Source organism: Antechinus flavipes, chromosome 4 (assembly GCF_016432865.1).
Source record: "Antechinus flavipes isolate AdamAnt ecotype Samford, QLD, Australia chromosome 4, AdamAnt_v2, whole genome shotgun sequence".
NCBI classification, from domain to species: Eukaryota; Metazoa; Chordata; class Mammalia; order Dasyuromorphia; family Dasyuridae; genus Antechinus; species Antechinus flavipes.
In genome coordinates, this window is record NC_067401.1 from 2,493,436 (window position 1) to 2,511,289 (window position 17,854).

Below are 17,854 nucleotides of genomic sequence, written 5' to 3' on the forward strand. Positions count from 1 at the left end.
TAGACAGAATGAGCAAGAAGCTGAAGAGGACTTTAACCCTTGACAGCTTCTACACAGATAGAGAGCAGACTCTAAATCCTGAGGAGACTAAAAACAGGCAGTCCCCAGGTGAATCCCCAAAGGAGGAGATTGTCTGCTCCTCAGCACAGATGAATCTCATGGAGGAAATTAAAAAGGCTCTCACAAGGGAGCTAGAAGAAAAATGGGAGGCTTGGCAAAAGAGCCTGGAGAAGTCATTTAAAGAGAGAGTGGATAAAGAAATAAAATCCCTGAAAAATAGGATTAGTGAACTGGAAACAGAAAACAGCTCTCTAAAAAACAAAATTGGCGAAATGGAAAAAAATTCCACAGAACAAAAGAACTCAATTGGACAATTAGAGAAAGATTTTAAAAAAGTGAGTGAAGAGAATACTTCACTGAAAATCAGAATTGAACAAGTGGAATTGAATGACTCGAGGAGACAAGAAGAATCAGTCAAGCAAATCCAAAAAAATCAAACAATGGAGAAAAATGTGAAATACCTTCTGGGAAAGACAACAGACCTGGAAAACAGATCCAGGAGAGACAATCTGAGAATCATTGGACTCCCAGAAAAACATGATGAAAAAAAGAGCCTGGACACTGTCTTCCAGGAAATTATCAAAGAGAACTGCCCAGAAGTCATAGGAACAGAGGAAAAAATAAACATTGAAAGGATTCATCGATCACCCACTGAAAGGGATCCTAAAATCAAAACACCAAGGAATATAGTGGCCAAATGCCAGAACCCTCAGATGAAAGAAAAAATATTGCAAGCGGCTAGAAAAACCCAATTCAAGTATCAAGGAGCCACAATAAGGATCACCCAGGATCTGGCAGCATCCACATTAAAAGATCGAAGGGCCTGGAATATGATATTCCGAAAGGCTAAGGAACTTGGTATGCAACCAAAAATAACTTACCCAGCGAGAATGAGCATCTTTTTCCAGGGAAGAAGATGGTCATTCAACGAAGTAAGCGAATTTCATCTATTTCTGATGAAAAAACCAGAACTTAACAAAAAGTTTGATCTACAAATATAGAACTCAAGAGAAATCTAAAAAGGTAAAGATTAATCTTGGGAACTATATTTTGACTATATAGACGTATAAAGAATACATGTATACCTTGTTCTAGAAATTGATGTGGAAAAAACATTGTACCAGAAAAAGGGTAAAGTGGGGGTAGTACATCTCATGAAGAGGCATAGGAAACCTATTATATCTGAGAGAAAGAATGGAGGGGGATGAATATAGTGGGTATCTTACTGCCTTCAGAATTGGCTTTAAGTGAAAAATCTTAAGACATATTCAATCTATGGTGAAACTTCTCCCATCTCATTGAAGAGTGAGAAGGGAAAAGTGGAAAGGGAAGGAATAAGCTAAGCGGAAGGGAATACGGGAACTGGGAGGGAAAGGGGTAAGATAGGGGGAGGAACTCTAAGGCGGGGGGAGGGACACTAAAAAGGGAGGGCTGTGAGAAGCAAGGGGTGCTCACAAGCTTAATACTTGGAAGGGGGGGAAAGGGGAAAGAAGGGAGGAAAGCATAAACCGGGGTTAACAAGATGGCAAGTAATACAGAATTGGTCATTCTAACCATAAACGTGAACGGGGTAAACTCCCCCATAAAGAGGAAGCGGTTAGCAGAATGGATTAAAAGCCAGAATCCTACAATATGTTGTTTACAGGAAACACACCTGAAGCGGGGAGATACATGCAGGTTAAAGGTAAAAGGTTGGAGCAAAATCTACTATGCTTCAGGTGAAGTCAAAAAAGCAGGGGTAGCCATCCTGATCTCAGATCAAGCTAAAGCAAAAATTGACCTAATTAAAAGAGATAAGGAAGGACACTATATCTTGCTAAAGGGTAGCATGGATAATGAAGCACTATCTATATTAAACATATATGTACCAAGTGGGGTAGCATCTAAATTCTTAAAAGAGAAACTAAGAGAGCTGCAAGAAGAAATAGACAGTAAAACTATAATAGTGGGAGATCTTAACCTTGCACTCTCAGAATTAGATAAATCAAACCACAAAATAAATAAGAAAGAAGTCAAAGAGGTAAATAGAATACTAGAAAAGTTAGATATGATAGATCTCTGGAGAAAATGTAATGGAGACAGAAAGGAATACACTTTCTTTTCAGCAGTTCATGGAACCTATACAAAAATTGACCATATATTAGGACATAAAAACCTCAAACTCAAATGCAGTAAGGCAGAAATAGTAAATGCATCCTTTTCAGACCACGATGCAATGAAAATTACATTCAACAAAAAAGCAGGGGGAAGTAGACCAATTGGAAACTAAATAATCTCATACTAAAGAATGATTGGGTGAAACAGCAAATCATAGACATAATTAATAACTTCACCCAAGAAAACGATAATAATGAGACATCATACCAAAATGTATGGGACGCAGCCAAAGCGGTAATAAGGGGAAATTTCATATCTCTAGAGGCCTATTTGTATAAAATAGAGAAAGAGAAGGTCAATGAATTGGGTTTGCAATTAAAAATGCTAGAAAAGGAACAAATTAAAAACCCCCAGTCAAACACTAAACTTGAAATTCTAAAAGTAAAAGGTGAGATCAATAAAATTGAAAGTAAAAAAACTATTGAATTGATTAATAAAACTAAGAGTTGGTTCTATGAAAAAACCAACAAAATAGACAAACCCTTAGTAAATCTGATTAAAAAAAGGAAAGAGGAAAATCAAATTGTTAGTCTTAAAAATGAAAAGGGAGAACTCACCACTAACGAAGAGGAAATTAGAGCAATAATTAGGAGTTACTTTGCCCAACTTTATGCCAATAAATTCGACAACTCAAATGAAATAGAAAAATACCTCCAAAAATACAGCTTGCCCAAACTAACAGAGGAAGAAGTAAATATCCTAAACAGTCCCATCTCAGAAAAAGAAATAGAACTATCAATCATCTCCCTAAGAAAAAATCCCCAGGACCAGATGGATTTACATGTGAATTCTACCAAACATTTAAAGAACAATTAACTCCAATGTTATATAAACTATTTGAAAAAATAGGGATTGAAGGAGTCCTACCAAACTCCTTTTATGACACAGATATGGTACTGATACCTAAACCAGGTAGGCTGAAAACAGAGAAAGAAAATTATAGACCAATCTCCCTAATGAATATTGATGCTAAAATCTTAAATAAAATATTAGCAAAAAGATTACAGAAAATTGTCACCAGGATAATACACTATGACCAAGTAGGATTTATACCAGGAATGCAGGGCTGGTTCAATATTAGGAAAACTATTAGCATAATTGACTATATCAATAACCAAACAAACAAAAACCACATGATCATCTCAATAGATGCAGAAAAAGCATTTGATAAAATCCAACATCCATTCCTAATAAAAACACTTGAGAGCATAGGAATAAATGGACTTTTCCTTAAAATAGTCAGGAGCATATATTTAAAACCATCAGTAAGCATCATATGCAATGGGGAAAAACTGGAACCTTTCCCAGTAAGATCTGGAGTGAAGCAAGGTTGCCCACTATCACCATTATTATTTAATATCGTATTAGAAACACTAGCCTCGGCAATAAGAGTCGAGAAAGATACAAAAGGAATTAGAGTAGGCAATGAGGAAACCAAACTATCACTCTTTGCAGATGATATGATGGTATACCTAGAGAACCCCAGAGATTCTACCAAAAAGCTATTGGAAATAATTCATAATTTTAGCAAAGTAGCTGGCTACAAAATAAATCCCCATAAATCCTCAGCATTTTTATACATCACCAACAAAACCCAACAGCAAGAGATACAAAGAGAAATTCCATTCAGAATAACTGTTGATACCATAAAATATTTGGGAATCTATCTACCAAAGGAAAGTCAGGAATTATATGAGCAAAATTATAAAAAAGTCTCCACACAAATAAAGTCAGACTTAAATAATTGGAAAAATATTAAGTGCTCTTGGATCGGCCGAGCGAACATAATAAAGATGACAATACTCCCTAAACTAATCTATTTATTTAGTGCTATACCAATCAGACTTCCAAGAAAATATTTTATTGATCTAGAAAAAATAACAACAAAATTCATATGGAACAATAAAAAGTCGAGAATCTCAAGGGAATTAATGAAAAAAAAATCAAATGAAGGTGGCCTAGCTGTACCTGATCTAAAATTATATTATAAAGCAGCAGTCACCAAAACCATTTGGTATTGGCTAAGAAATAGATTAGTGGATCAGTGGAAAAGGCTAGGCTCACAAGACAGAATAGTCAATTATAGCAATCTAGTGTTTGACAAACCCAAAGCCCCTAACTTCTGGGAAAAGAATTCATTATTTGATAAAAACTGCTGGGATAATTGGAAATTAGTATGGCAGAAATTAGGCATGGACCCACACTTAACACCATATACCAAGATAAGATCAAAATGGGTCTATGACCTAGGCATAAAGAACGAGACTATAAATAAATTAGAGGAACATAGAATAGTTTATCTCTCAGACTTGTGGAGGAGAAAGAAATTTGTGACCAAAGATGAACTAGAGACCATTACTGATCACAGAATAGAAAATTTCGATTACATCAAATTAAAAAGCTTTTGTACAAATAAAACTAATGCAAACAAGATTAGAAGGGAAGCAACAAACTGGGAAAACATTTTCACAGTTAAAGGTTCTGATAAAGGCCTCATTTCCAAAATATATAGAGAACTGACTCAAATTTATAAGAAATCAAGCCATTCTCCAATTGATAAATGGTCAAAGGATATGAACAGACAATTTTCAGAGGATGAGATTGAAACTATTACCACTCATATGAAAGAGTGTTCCAAATCATTAGTGATCAGAGAAATGCAAATTAAGACAACTCTGAGATACCACTACACACCTGTCAGATTGGCTAAGATGACAGGAAAAAATAATGATGAATGTTGGAGGGGATGCGGGAAAACTGGGACACTAATGCATTGTTGGTGGAGTTGTGAACGAATCCAACCATTCTGGAGAGCAATCTGGAATTATGCCCAAAAAAATTATCAAATTGTGCATACCCTTTGATCCAGCAGTGTTTCTATTGGGCTTATATCCCAAAGAAATACTAAAGAAGGGAAAGGGACCTGTATGTGCCAAAATGTTTGTAGCAGCCCTGTTTGTAGTGGCTAGAAACTGGAAAATGAATGGATGCCCATCAATTGGAGAATGGCTGGGTAAATTGTGGTATATGAATGTTATGGAATATTATTGTTCTGTAAGAAATGACCAGCAGGATGAATACAGAGAGGACTGGCGAGACTTACATGAACTGATGCTAAGTGAAATGAGCAGAACCAGGAGATCATTATACACTTCGACAACGATATTGTATGAGGACATATTTTGATGGAAGTGGATTTCTTTGACAAAGAGACCTGAGTTTCAATTGATAAATGACGGACAAAAGCAGCTATACCCAAAGAAAGAACACTGGGAAACGAATGTAAACTATCTGCATTTTTGTTTTTCTTCCCGGATTATTTATACCTTCTGAATCCAATTCTCCCTACGCAACAAGAGAACTGTTCGGTTCTGCAAACATATATTGTATCTAGGATACACTGCAACATATCCAACATATAAAGGACTGCTTGCCATCTAGGGGAGGGGGTGGAGGGAGGGAGGGGGAAAAAAATCGGAACAGAAACGAGTGTCAATATAATGTAATTATTAACTAAAAAATTAAAAAAAAAAAAAGGAATCATTGGATTCCCTGAGATGAAAAATTGTTGATGAGACTATTGCAGGACTTCAAAACTTGCGGGAATCATTGGATTCCTGGCACATGAAGTAATGGACAATAGATTCCTTTTGGATTATTTCTAGGACTTATGGACATGTATAATTCCTCATGTTGATTCATGTTATTTGTTACATCACTACTAACCTGTGTTACTATGTGCTTATGTAATTTATGTAACTATGTTTAATACCCCCCATATTGATGGGTTTATGTATACCTGTTTTAAGAGTGAGACTCTTCAGAAACCCGCTAATCTGATTTGATTTCCCATTTCCTTTGATGTTTTCATCTCCCTTCCTGAGATGTCAGGGAGGGTTTGATCACTTCCTTTTATGGAGTTTTCACCCTCTTTTGAGCAGTCAGGGAAGTATAATCACCTCCTTTTCGAGGTTCTTACCTCCTTGAGAAGTCAGGGAGGTCATGACCACCTATGTTCTAAAAACAAAAGAAAGCAGGAGATGTTATGGACCAAAACTCTGAACTTGAAACAAAGGATTCTTACAAGGTGCTAAGTCAGTGGAGATAGAGACAATGATTGCTTAGCATGGTGCCTAACAGTTCTCTAGTTCAGTACATGTACTTAATATTTAATGTAGTTCCACATGATTCACACCTATGATAAGAAATCATATAAGTTTGGACAAACTCAGCCAGAATCAGTACTGGAAGACAGAGACCTTGGTGGTGGTCCTCCTGTCTCCCCCAGAGAAACCAAGACACATTCAGGAGGACCTCAAGAACCTGGCAGAGGCAGAGAACACAAAGGACTGGCAGCAGGAACTCAATCTCTTGGAACCAGGGAGAGAGATAGGCCTCTAAGAAAGCTTACCAGCCCCCAGGAAAGGAGATAAGACTTTGAAAGAGATAATAAAGGATTTGCCTGGCTACTCATGCGATGATTACTGAAATGAAAAGAAAGCTGCTCCCAGAGACCCCAAGAAACTGAACCTAGAAGAACTGCACTATATAATGCTCTTTTGAAGGTAAATGCCATGAAGGAATCTGTGTATCCCCAATACTTAGGACATAATAAATATTTGTTGTTGAATGGGTACTTTACATTCTTCTATGTTTAGTACTTAAGGGGTAAATAGCAATAATTTTGACTTAAAAAAGAAAGCATATGTTTATCTTGAGACACCTGTTTCTGAAGCTTCCTACTTGCATGACCTGTGGTGAGTCACTTAAATTTCTTGAGCCTTGATTTCATGGGATCATAGATTAAGAGTCTGAAAATACTCTAGTAGTAATTGATCCAAAACACATTTTATAGATGTTGAAATTAAATATTAGAGAAGTTGTGACTTTCCAAGATCACACAATGAGGAAACGTTTCAGATGGAATTTAAAATTCAGATGATCATGCTTGCAAGTTTATTGTTCTCTCCACCAAACCAGGTTGCCTTTCATCATTTGTAAAAACGAGCAGAAGGACTAGATATTTTCTGAGCTCCCTTCAATCTATGATCCTGTGAGCCTATGACCAAAGACCCAAAGGCTCATTTAAGAAACCTGAGTTTAAGCAATTTGGAACTATGTTCAAAAAGTTAGCAACCTGTGCATATCCTTTGATCCAGCAGTGTTACTATTGGGCTTATATCCCAAAGAGATTTTAAAGAAGGGAAAGGGACCTGTATGTGCCAGAATGTTTATGGCAGCCCTCTTTGTAGTGGCCAGAAACTGGAAACTGAGTGGATGTCCATCAATAGGAAAATAGCTGAATAAATTGTGGTATATGAATGTTATGGAATATTATTGTTCTGTAAGAAATGACCAGCGGGATGATTTCAGAAACACCTGGAGAGACTTACATGAACAGGGTCAGGAGATCATTATATACTTCAACAACAATACTATATGATGATCAATTCTGATGGACATGGCCCTCTTCAACAATGAGAGGAACCAAATCAGTTCCAATATATCAGTAATGAATTGAACCAGCTACACCAAGCAAAAGAACTCTAGGAGATAACTATGCACCATTACATAGAATTCCCAATCCCTCTATTTTTGTCTGCCTGCATTTTTGATTTCCTTCACAGGCCAATTGTACCCTATTTCAGAGTCTGATTCTTTTGTACAAAATAACTGTATGGATATGTGTGTGTGTATATATATATATATATATATATATATATATATATATATATATGTATATATATAGTATTTAACTTATACGTTAACATATTTAACATATGGGGTGGGGGGAAGGAGGGGAAAAGATGGAACAAAAGGTTTTGCAATTGTCAATGCTGAAAAATTACCCATGCATATATCTTGTAAATAAAAAGCTATAATAAAAATTTTTTTAAAAAAGAAATCTGAGGTTATGTAATATATTTCCTATATTTCTTGAACTAAAGAGGAAAACAAAAACAAGAGAAGACAAGTCCTTTTGAACAAGGGATTTTTGAAAGTAGCAAAACTGGACTAGAATGCAGGATTCCTGGTTCCTAATTCCTAATGACCCTAAAGTTCAGAGAATCAGAGGAAAGGAAGACACAAAAAAATCACTACAGAGAAAGATTTGTGAGGGAAAAAAAATCATGTATTTATCCCTCTCTAGTCTCTCTCTACAGGTATGGGACTGCATTGGATCATCTATTGATAGGAGATTCATTAAAATGTAATCAGATTTACTGGCACAGAGTGAAATGAGCATAACCAGGAGAACATTGTGCATAGTAACATCAACATCATGCAGTGAAGAACTGTGGATGACTTAGCTCTTCTCAGGATTATAATGACCGAAGACAATCCCAAAGGACTCATGATGAAAAATGCAATCTGTCTCCAAAAAAAGAATTGATGGTGTCTGAATACAGACTTAAGCATAATGTTTTCTCTTTCCTTCCTTCCTTCCTTCCTTCCTTCCTTCCTTCCTTCCTTCCTTCCTTCCTTCCTTCCTTCCTTCCTTCCTTCCTTCCTTCCTTCCTTCCTTCCTTCCTTCCTTCCTTCCTTCCTCCTTTATTCTTGGTTTCTTGCACGAAATGACTAATGTGGAAATCCTTTACATGATTTCCTATATGTACTCTATGTCAGATTGCTTACCATTTCAGGTAATTTTAAGGACCATGTCTAAGTGTGAAGGTCAATTCTCTAAAAGCCCCCACAGCTGTGAATCAGAACATCCTTGAAGGAATTGCAAATCAGCCTTTACTGACACAGATGTTGTTTGTGAATTGGGAATGAAATAAATTGGAGGTAAGAGGAGAGAGGTCAGAGAATGCAACTGTCTCCCAGTCTCCTTGTACTGTTATCATCTTCTCATATAAAGAGATCTATTCTGCTGGTCAAAAGTAGATCCCCAGCAGCCACTAGCAAATGGTTCCTATAATAAATGGTGCCCAACTTGGGGCACAAGAAAACACAAGAAACAAAGAATCAGCAGTGCTCCAGAGCTGTTCATGAGTAGGATCCTCCCAGCAGAGATAACCCGCAGGGAAGGAAAGGGAGAAGAGACCCAGTAAGGCTTTTTCAGTCAGGATAATTAAAATGGGCCAACATATCAAAGAAGCGAGCCGGAAGACTTATGAGAGACTTATGAAAAATGCCTACTCTGACTACAATTCTACTTCTCCTTTTGTCAGAAAGTTTGCCTCCATGATAGACTGTTATGATGTTAGAGAAAATTACATCGCATAAGATTCAACAGCTATAGCAGTGTCTCACCCTGTGATGATCCAGAGGAATAGGATGGAAAAAGACTTTGATAGTGCTGTTTGCACTCCTCAGCAAGCAGACTCATAACAGCTGCTTCACAATATTGGACAAACTTACTGACCATGCTGTTGGGGGAAAATAATCATCTTCCCATAAAACCAAAAACGGGGTCAGAATTAGATCGCCAGCAGCCACTAGCAGGTTGCTCCCAAACACAAGAGAATAGAATTTGGAACTCAAAAGCACAAAAACACACCCAAATGTTAAAAATGGCCTTTACATGTATTTTCTCTTAAAAAACCCAATCTGCTAAAAAAGAAAATCGGTATGCTCTAATTTGACCAAAGAGTAAAAACTAGCATGATGGCTTGTTACATATTGTGATGTGTTACCAACCTGTGAGAGCTGCTTGTTATTAGCGCAGTTCAAACCTCCAGTGAAGATTATGTTTGGCATGACTGGTCTGGGGAAATCCAGAACAAAATCTGACCTCAGGAGCCACACGGATCCCTGGCTCAAAACATCTGCTATTCTCAAATCTCTCTGAAGGAGTTCTGAAGCCAATCTTGCAAAAGGTGAAAAAAATAAATGGCATGCCACAGACTGGGGAAAAGTATACAAAATGTTCTTCACCCGCTGCAGGAAAGTCATGTGATCAGTGTTTTCAGTGAATGTTCTTGGAATATAGGAGAATGGATTAGGACACTGAGTGCCTACAGCTGTGAAATCACATGGCATTTCCCGGAAGAAATACACAGCTGGAACAGTGAGATACTGAGCCAGGACAGCTCCACAAGGATTCACAGGATCAGTCAAAACAGCGTCATAGTGGGCCCGCTCCAGGGATTCCATCAGTTCCTTATTAGATACTAAATCAGTACAAAAGCTAAAATGCATATCAACATACATCTTCATGCCCTGAGCCATTTCCAAGAATCGTTGTAGGGAAGGTTTTGATTCAAAGAGGTAATCATAAGACATATGCATCTCCTGAAAGTGTTCCTTGCTGAAAGTGACTGGAAAGGTCTTCAAAGTGTAGAATGGTCCTTCTCTGATCTGCAAGGACAGCTCTGGGGCCAGGACAAGACTATCATGGCCTCTCAGACTGAGCTCCTGGATGATTTCACGCATGCTGAGCCAATGGCTGCCATCCATGGGGATCGCCAGCAGCTTTCCCCCTTTGACAACGCCCAGGCAGGCAGCACAGAGAGCCAGCCTCAGCAGAGCCCAGGGCCAAGAGTGGAACTCTTTGGCCATCTCTGCAAAGTCCAGGATCTCGAGAAGAAGTATGGCCCTTAAATTCTGCTCTGTTGGCTTTTACAACCTGGCAGTTTTGTGCTTTGTCTTTATTAAGGTTCACTTAAACAGTTCAACCTTTTGATTTGTTACTAATATAATTAGCCTTATAGGTTAATGATTAAAAAGGGGTGAGTATTTCTTTTTCTTCTCTGTGCCAAAAATGATCCTCGTTTTCTAAGCTCTTTAGGTAGGAATGGGATCATGGGATCATGGAAGGAATCCAACTGAACATCATTTAAAGAAGAGAAAACTTGGACTCAGAGGCCTTAGGAGATTTGTTAAGTGTCAAATAGGCAGTAAATAGCCAGAGCAAGATGAGAACCCAGATTTTATAACTCATCTCAAAGCCAGGGCTCTTTCTATTCTATTAAGTTCTTTTTTAGCTCAGAGCCCTTTAAGGTCATGAAAAGGTTGTGCCTGAAGAATATCTCAGCTGCTCAATAGAAAAAGTCAAATACTTTTAAAGGGGGAATCCTTTTTTTTTTTTTTTTTTTGCTGAGGCAATTGGGGTTGAGTACCTTGCTTACAGTCAAGCGGGAATCCTTCTTGAGAGCCATAAAGACAACTGGTTTAGTTCCTGAAGCCAGCAACCTGTTGTGAGCTTTATGATGTTGTTTATGATAAAGCCCAGGTGCTGACCTGTACACTAATACTGCTTCAGCTAGCTTATGATCCAACTTTGACCCTTGTGTATCTGCACTTGCCCCTCTTTGATGAACTTCTCTGTACTCTGTAGGCATACTCAATTATATACATACTCTCCCTTTCATTGTAACCTGAGCCTCCTGAGGTCAGGAGCCATGTTTTTGTTATCCTTTGTACCACCAACGCTCGTGTAGTACCTAATAAAGAGTAAATTGCTCTTGCTGACTGCCTGACACTGCCCAGAGGTTTAAAGGACAGAGGCTGAGGCAGGGGCAGAGCCACGTGGGCTCTTTTACTGAGACGTCCAGAACTTTTAAGGAAAGTGCAAAATCCATGATGAAAGTGCCTTGGATTCGGCCAATATATACATGGTCGGACAAATACAAATAAAAATATTCCGTGAAGAATATCTTGACCTGACTTCCTCGCAGGCTAACAACACATAGATTCTTCTTATGGAGGGAGCTCTCCTTAGCTGTTCACACAATGCACATCTAGCACTTAGTAAGGGCTTTCAAATGCTTATTGATTGACTTACAGTCATTCTTCTGCTCTTTCTGGATAAACTTCTGATTGTCCTCTGTCCAAGATGCAGTCCCTATCCCTAGATAAATTGCTTCCCTATTTCACTGTAACGATAAACCAGGAAACGTCCACACAGAAAGGACAGAAGAGGCTTTACAACTCTGTTGAGGCTGCTGTTGGGAGTATTGAATCCATCCAGCACATCCCTCCCTTTCAGTTGTGCTTTGAAGGGAAATTCCTGTGCCTTCTCTACTGTTACATCTGAAGGATAAAGATCCCAGTTCACTCACAGAAGGAATCAGGAAAGGAGGGGGATAGTTCTCCCTGTACCTCCATGCATTCCAGTTTCTCTGCTTTTACCTTATAACTCTAGGCAATGGAACTGTGATCAAACTGAGGCAAGAACCAGTTATCACGATGGCGGGGAAGAGGAAGAAGTGGTAGGCAGCACTTAAATCTTACTCTCATCAGAACCGGCTCAAAGAGGGAATAACCAGGTGGATACAGGAATCTATTTGATCCTATAAGGAAGTAAAAAGGGATGGGAAGAATGGAGGGAATTGATAAAAGGGAGGAATTGGGAGAAGCAGGGATCAGAAGGAGAACACTGGTGAGAGGGAAAGGGTGGGAGGAGGCTTCTTGTACAAAATGGCTAAAAGGGAAGTGTTTTACATGGTTGCACATGTAAAACCTCGATCTGATTGCTTACTGTCTCAGGGAGGGGAGAGAGAGGGGGGGGAATGGATAGAATCTAGAACTCAAATTTAAAAATATTAAAGATTTCTTTTAACATGTAACTGGAGAAACAACAAAATATGTACGTGTGTCTATGTATGTATACACACATATATACATGGGTATATTCATGATGTAGCACCTGCCTCTAAGGCTTCCTAGTTCCATGACCTGTAGCAAGTCACTTGAATTACATGAACTTGAATTTTATTTTGTTGTTATTGTTCAACGATTTTTAGTCACGTTCAACTCTGTGAGCTCATTTAGAGTTTTCTTGGCAATGAAACTGGAGTAGTTTGCCATTTCTTTCTTGAACTCATTTTACAGATGGAGAAACTGAGGCAAAGAGAGTGAAGTAGCATTTCTAGGGTCACCCAGCTAATAAAATGAGTCTTCCTGACTCCAGGTCTGGCATGTAGCTGTCCTCAGTTTTATAAGAAACTGCAGAGACCTTAGAAATCACCGAGTTCAGGCTCATCTTTATTTATTTTGCTGAGACAAATGGGGGTTAAATGACTTGCCCAGGGTCACACAGCTAGGAAGTGTTAAGTGTCTGAGGCCAGATTTGAACTCAAGTCTTCCTGACTTCAGGGCTGGTGCTCTACCCACTGCGCCACTGGGCTGCCCGAGGTCAGGCTCATTTTACAGATGAGAATACCAAAGTCCAGTGTGTGGTTATCTCTATGTGAGCAAATGTTTGAATTTAATTCATGACTCAAAGTCCAGTGTTCTACCCACCAAGCCAGGTTGCCTCTCATCATTTGTAAAATTATGGTCTCTGAAATCCCTTCGACCTATGACCAAAGCCCCAAAGACTCATTTAAGAAGCCCAGGTCTGTGTATTCCATCTCCTTCATTTCACTAAAGAGAAAACTAAGCTGCAAAGAAGCGAGAACCCTCTAGCCATGGCCACACAGTTAGTCAATGGCACAATCAGATCTCCTGATTCCTAAGGCCCTGAAAGAGCAGTGAGAACATAAAGAAATCGGGACAAAAAGCGTTGGTACCAAAATGACTCAGATCAACCCCTCCCCCTGATTCCAGCCCTAGAGTTCTGCCTCATTCAGAAAACCTCATGAAGCTTAGAGGGCGATCTTCTTCTCAGCACCTGCTGCATTGCTGAACGTTTGGGTCCTATTTAAAAATGGAACCAGATTTTCTCTTAGAAACAGATGCTCCAATGAGCCCACTAAGTGTCACCTGAAACGCTGGCTAATGTGTCATACCAACCTGGGAGAGCTGCTTGTTATTGGCACAGTTGATGCCCCCAATGAAGATCATTTTGGGCATGACCGGTTTGGGATAATCCATCACAAAGTCTGTTCTGATGAGCCACACAGACCCATGGCTTAGGATATCCGCCATACTCAGGTCTCTCTGAAGGAGTTCTGAAGCCAGGCTTTCAAAGGGTTGCTTGTAGAAGTAGCACACTACACTCTGGGGCAAAGGGTATAGAACGTTCTTTACCCGCTGGAGGAACGTCATCCGGTCCGGGTTTTCTGTGGCAAATCTGGGGATATAGGAAGCTGGGTCAGGACACTGATTGCTTTCAGTGTCTAAGCCACAGGGAACTCCTCGCATGAAATAAACAGCTGGAATGGACAGATACTGTGCCAGAATGGCTCCACAGGGAATCACTGGGTCCGTTAAAACGGCATCATAGTGGGTCTCTTCCAGGGATTTCATCAGTTCCTTGTTGGAGATTAAGTCTCTACAAAAGTTATGGTTGACATCCATCATTTTCTTAAAGAGTACAGATATGTCAAAAAATCTCTTCAGAAAAGGTTGCGGGTCAAACGCCAATTGTAAATTAGATACCATTAAATCTTGATAATATTCCTTGTCGAGTGTGACTGGAAAGGTCTTCAGAGTGTAGTGCCGTCCTTCTCTGATCTGCAGGGAGAACTCCGGGGCCACCACAGTCATTTCGTGGCCTCTCAGACCGAGCTCCTGAACCGCTTCCCGCATGCTGAGCCAGTGGCTGCCATCCGTGGGGAACACCAGCAGCTTCCCTCCTTGGACAAAGCCCAGGCAGGCGGCACAGAGAGCCAGCCTCACCAGAGCCCAGGGCCACGGTCGCAGCCCTCTGGCCATCTGGGCAAATCTAGGATCCCTGAGAAAGAGCAAGGTCTGCAGATTCTGCTGCCTGTTTTAACAGGCGCGGGCTTTATCTATATGGGCATGGAAGCAATAAACTGAGACCAAAATTAGAAAAGACATTGAACTTTTGCTTCTTCCCATATATGATTGACTTTCTTAGATTAATCATTAAAGACATGCCAATATCTCTCTATCCCTCTTCACCAATCTGTCTTCCTCTGGCCCAAAATATAACAAACAAAACTTATTTGTATGGCAGAATCACAGCCTCCAAGATTTCAAGATGGAGGGAGATTTAGAAATCACTTCATCCAAGTCTCCATTAAAAATAGTTACAGCTTTTATTTTAAGTATATATGTGTATATATGGATAATTTTTTACATTCACCTTACAAAACTGTGTTCTAGTTTTTTTCCTTCCCTTCCCTTCCCCTCCCCGAATTGGCAAATCCAATCCTCCATTTTACAGAAGAGAAAACTGTGTCCAAGGGAAGGGAAAGGATTTGGCCAGGAGTTTGGCTAACTTTTTCCTCCAACCGGATCTGCCCCATTTTTCCTATGAGTGGCCCACATAGCTTCATTTTTGTTCTCTCATGATGTGGTTCCTGTTCCCGTCTGACTTGACTTTTCGGCTGCACGGCACACTGGCGTCCCCTCTTTAGATTTCTCTCTCCCATTTTCTGTAGTTTTCCTCCTCCTCCTCCTTCCTCTCTAGCTTCCTCTTTGGCTATCTGAATTTTGTTCTTGAAAGATCCCCCCAAAGCCTATTGAGTCATCTATGTTCAGCTCCAAAAATAGTAAGGTCCTTCCTTTGTAGTTTGCTCTCCAAAAGTCTACAGAGTACGTCAGATCATCCCTGATCTCATCAGCTCCCATGGATTTAATTACCGTCCCATGGATGATTCTCAAACACGTCTTCCTGCCCCCCTCTCTCTCATCTCCAACACATCATGAGCTGAGAGTCTAGTAGACACATTGAACTCCATTTGTCCAAAACTTATCTTTACTTCTAAACTTCTCCCTTTTTCTATTTTCTCCAATACTGTAGATGGCAACTCCATCCTCCTAGGACCTCATGCAACCTCCGGGCCATCCTGGATCCCTTTCTGACTCCTCTCCTTGTCCAAGGTACTGACAAGACCTGTTCATCTCACCTCTGTGGCATCTCTCCATTATACCCCCTTTTCTCCTCTGACCCTGCCCCCATTCTAGAGCAGGCCCTCATCACCTCATTCTTGGAATATTGCCATAGTTTATGGGGGGGGGGTCCCTGCTGCAAATCTCTCCTCTCTTCAGTCCATCCTCCATTCAGCCACCAAAGGGATTTTCCTAATGTATAGGACCAATAATCTCACCCCTACTCCTCACTCAACAAACTTCAGTGGCTTTCTATTGCCTCTAGGACCAAATACAAAATGGTCTGCTTGGCATTCAAAGTCCTTTATAATCCAACTCCCCCCCCCCTCCTTTCCAGCCTTCTTGCACAGTTCTCCCCATCAGTGACACGAGTCTCCTGGCTGTTCTTAAAACGAAGCCCTCCATTTCTCAGTTCCAGACATCTTCTCAAGGGACGTTTTCCTTGTCTGGGATGCTCTTCCTCCTCTGTTCTACCTACTAGCCTCCCTGGTTTCCTTTAAGTTCCAAGTATTACTGAAAACCTTCACTGATCTCTCTTAATTTTAGTGGACACATTCTCTAATTATCTTCTATTTATCTTATTCAGAGCTTGTTTTGTGTTTATTTGCTTGACTGTTGCTTCCCTATTCTTACACCTTATTTAAGGTCCTTAAAGGCAGGGACTGTCCCTTCTTTTTTTTTTTATTCCCAGTGCTGCACACCATACCTGGAACAGAGAAGGTGCTTAATATCGATTTATTGCTTGCTTACTTGATAGATTATGAAGGGATGATGAGATTACATGACATGACTCAAGAGTCTTTCCCTTCGTGTCTCCTCACACAAGCATTTCTGCCTTCTTGGTCAGAAACAAACCCAAAGTTGTAATTCAGTGTGTTGGAGGAAGACTTGAGCCTTTCTGCCTCATACGTAGCAGTTTCTTAGCAAGTGTGTGAAGAACTGAACTGAACTGGAATTGGAATTAGCACTGAAGCTACTTATCCTACCTCATCTTGAGCTCCCCTCAACCAAAATCTTCGACTTGTGGTGATGGCTTCCCCTTCACCTGCCAATGACTCAGGCTTACCTTCTCGGAGTTAGCTTTGACCCTTCCCTCTCCTTCACACCCAACATTTAATCAGTTGGGGGCACTTGCCAATGCTGCCCCATCAACAACTCTCTCATCTGTTCTCTTCTTTCTATCCAGAACCCGTGTCCTAATTTCTGCCTTCATCTCCTCTTGTCTAGACTATTTCAAATCCATGATCTCTGCTGATCTTCCAGCCTCTTCCCATTCAATCTGATCCAATACTGCTGTATTGACCAAATGCTTTTGGTCATCCCCTATTCCGTCTGAGGTACCACAGCGGGCCTCGGGGCCACGAGCACAAAAAACAGATAATCCCCATGTATTCTTCTAGGAGAATTGCACATGTGTCCAGACAAGCACACACAAAGTACATAGGAAGAGAAAGGGGGCAACTGGGGAGACTTTGAGTTACAGATGTCAATTGACCTGTGCCTTTGAGTCGGGATTCCACAAGGCTGAAGTAAGGGTGGAGGGCATCTGCACATATCAAGCAAAGGGAGAAAAAGCACGAAGGATGCAGCTGCTGTTTGCCCATAGTCTTCTCTATTGGGTATTTCCCATCCTTTCCATAAGCTCTGTTCCCATCACTGTCCTTTTCTTGGTTCGCAATTTCATCAGACCTCAATCTCCATTCAGAAGCCCAATGTTGTGACTTTGACAGCATTGAATTATAGACTCACAGCTTCAAGGGAGCTGAAAAAGCATCCTTGAAAAATTATATTAGTAAGTAGTAATAGTAAGCAAGCACTTAGCCGTGCTTTAAGTGGAAAAGTCCTTCACAGATATTTTGTCATCTTATCCTCACAACAATCTTGGGAGATAGCTGTTATTATCCCCTTCTTACAGATGAGAAAACTGAGGCCTGAGAGAGTTTAGGTG

At 40.0% G+C, this 17,854-nt stretch overlaps 1 protein-coding gene across 4 annotated transcripts in view; it reads right to left on the reverse strand.

Annotated features, from left to right (window-relative positions):
• LOC127562560 (UDP-glucuronosyltransferase 1-6-like) overlaps positions 1 to 17,854 on the reverse strand; it is an 83,230-nt gene that overhangs the window by 53,147 nt on the left and 12,229 nt on the right. Inside the window, exon 1 of one of the 4 annotated variants that reach the window (XM_051998391.1) lies at positions 13,900 to 14,778. The exons of 2 other annotated variants lie outside the window; for them this stretch is intronic. In XM_051998391.1, coding sequence (XP_051854351.1) covers positions 13,900 to 14,763 — 864 coding nt within the window. In that variant the 5' untranslated portion in view covers positions 14,764 to 14,778. Of the gene's footprint in view, positions 1 to 9,861; positions 10,738 to 13,899; positions 14,779 to 17,854 lie in introns of those variants that run through there. One more of the 4 variants, XM_051998396.1, reaches the window with a different exon arrangement.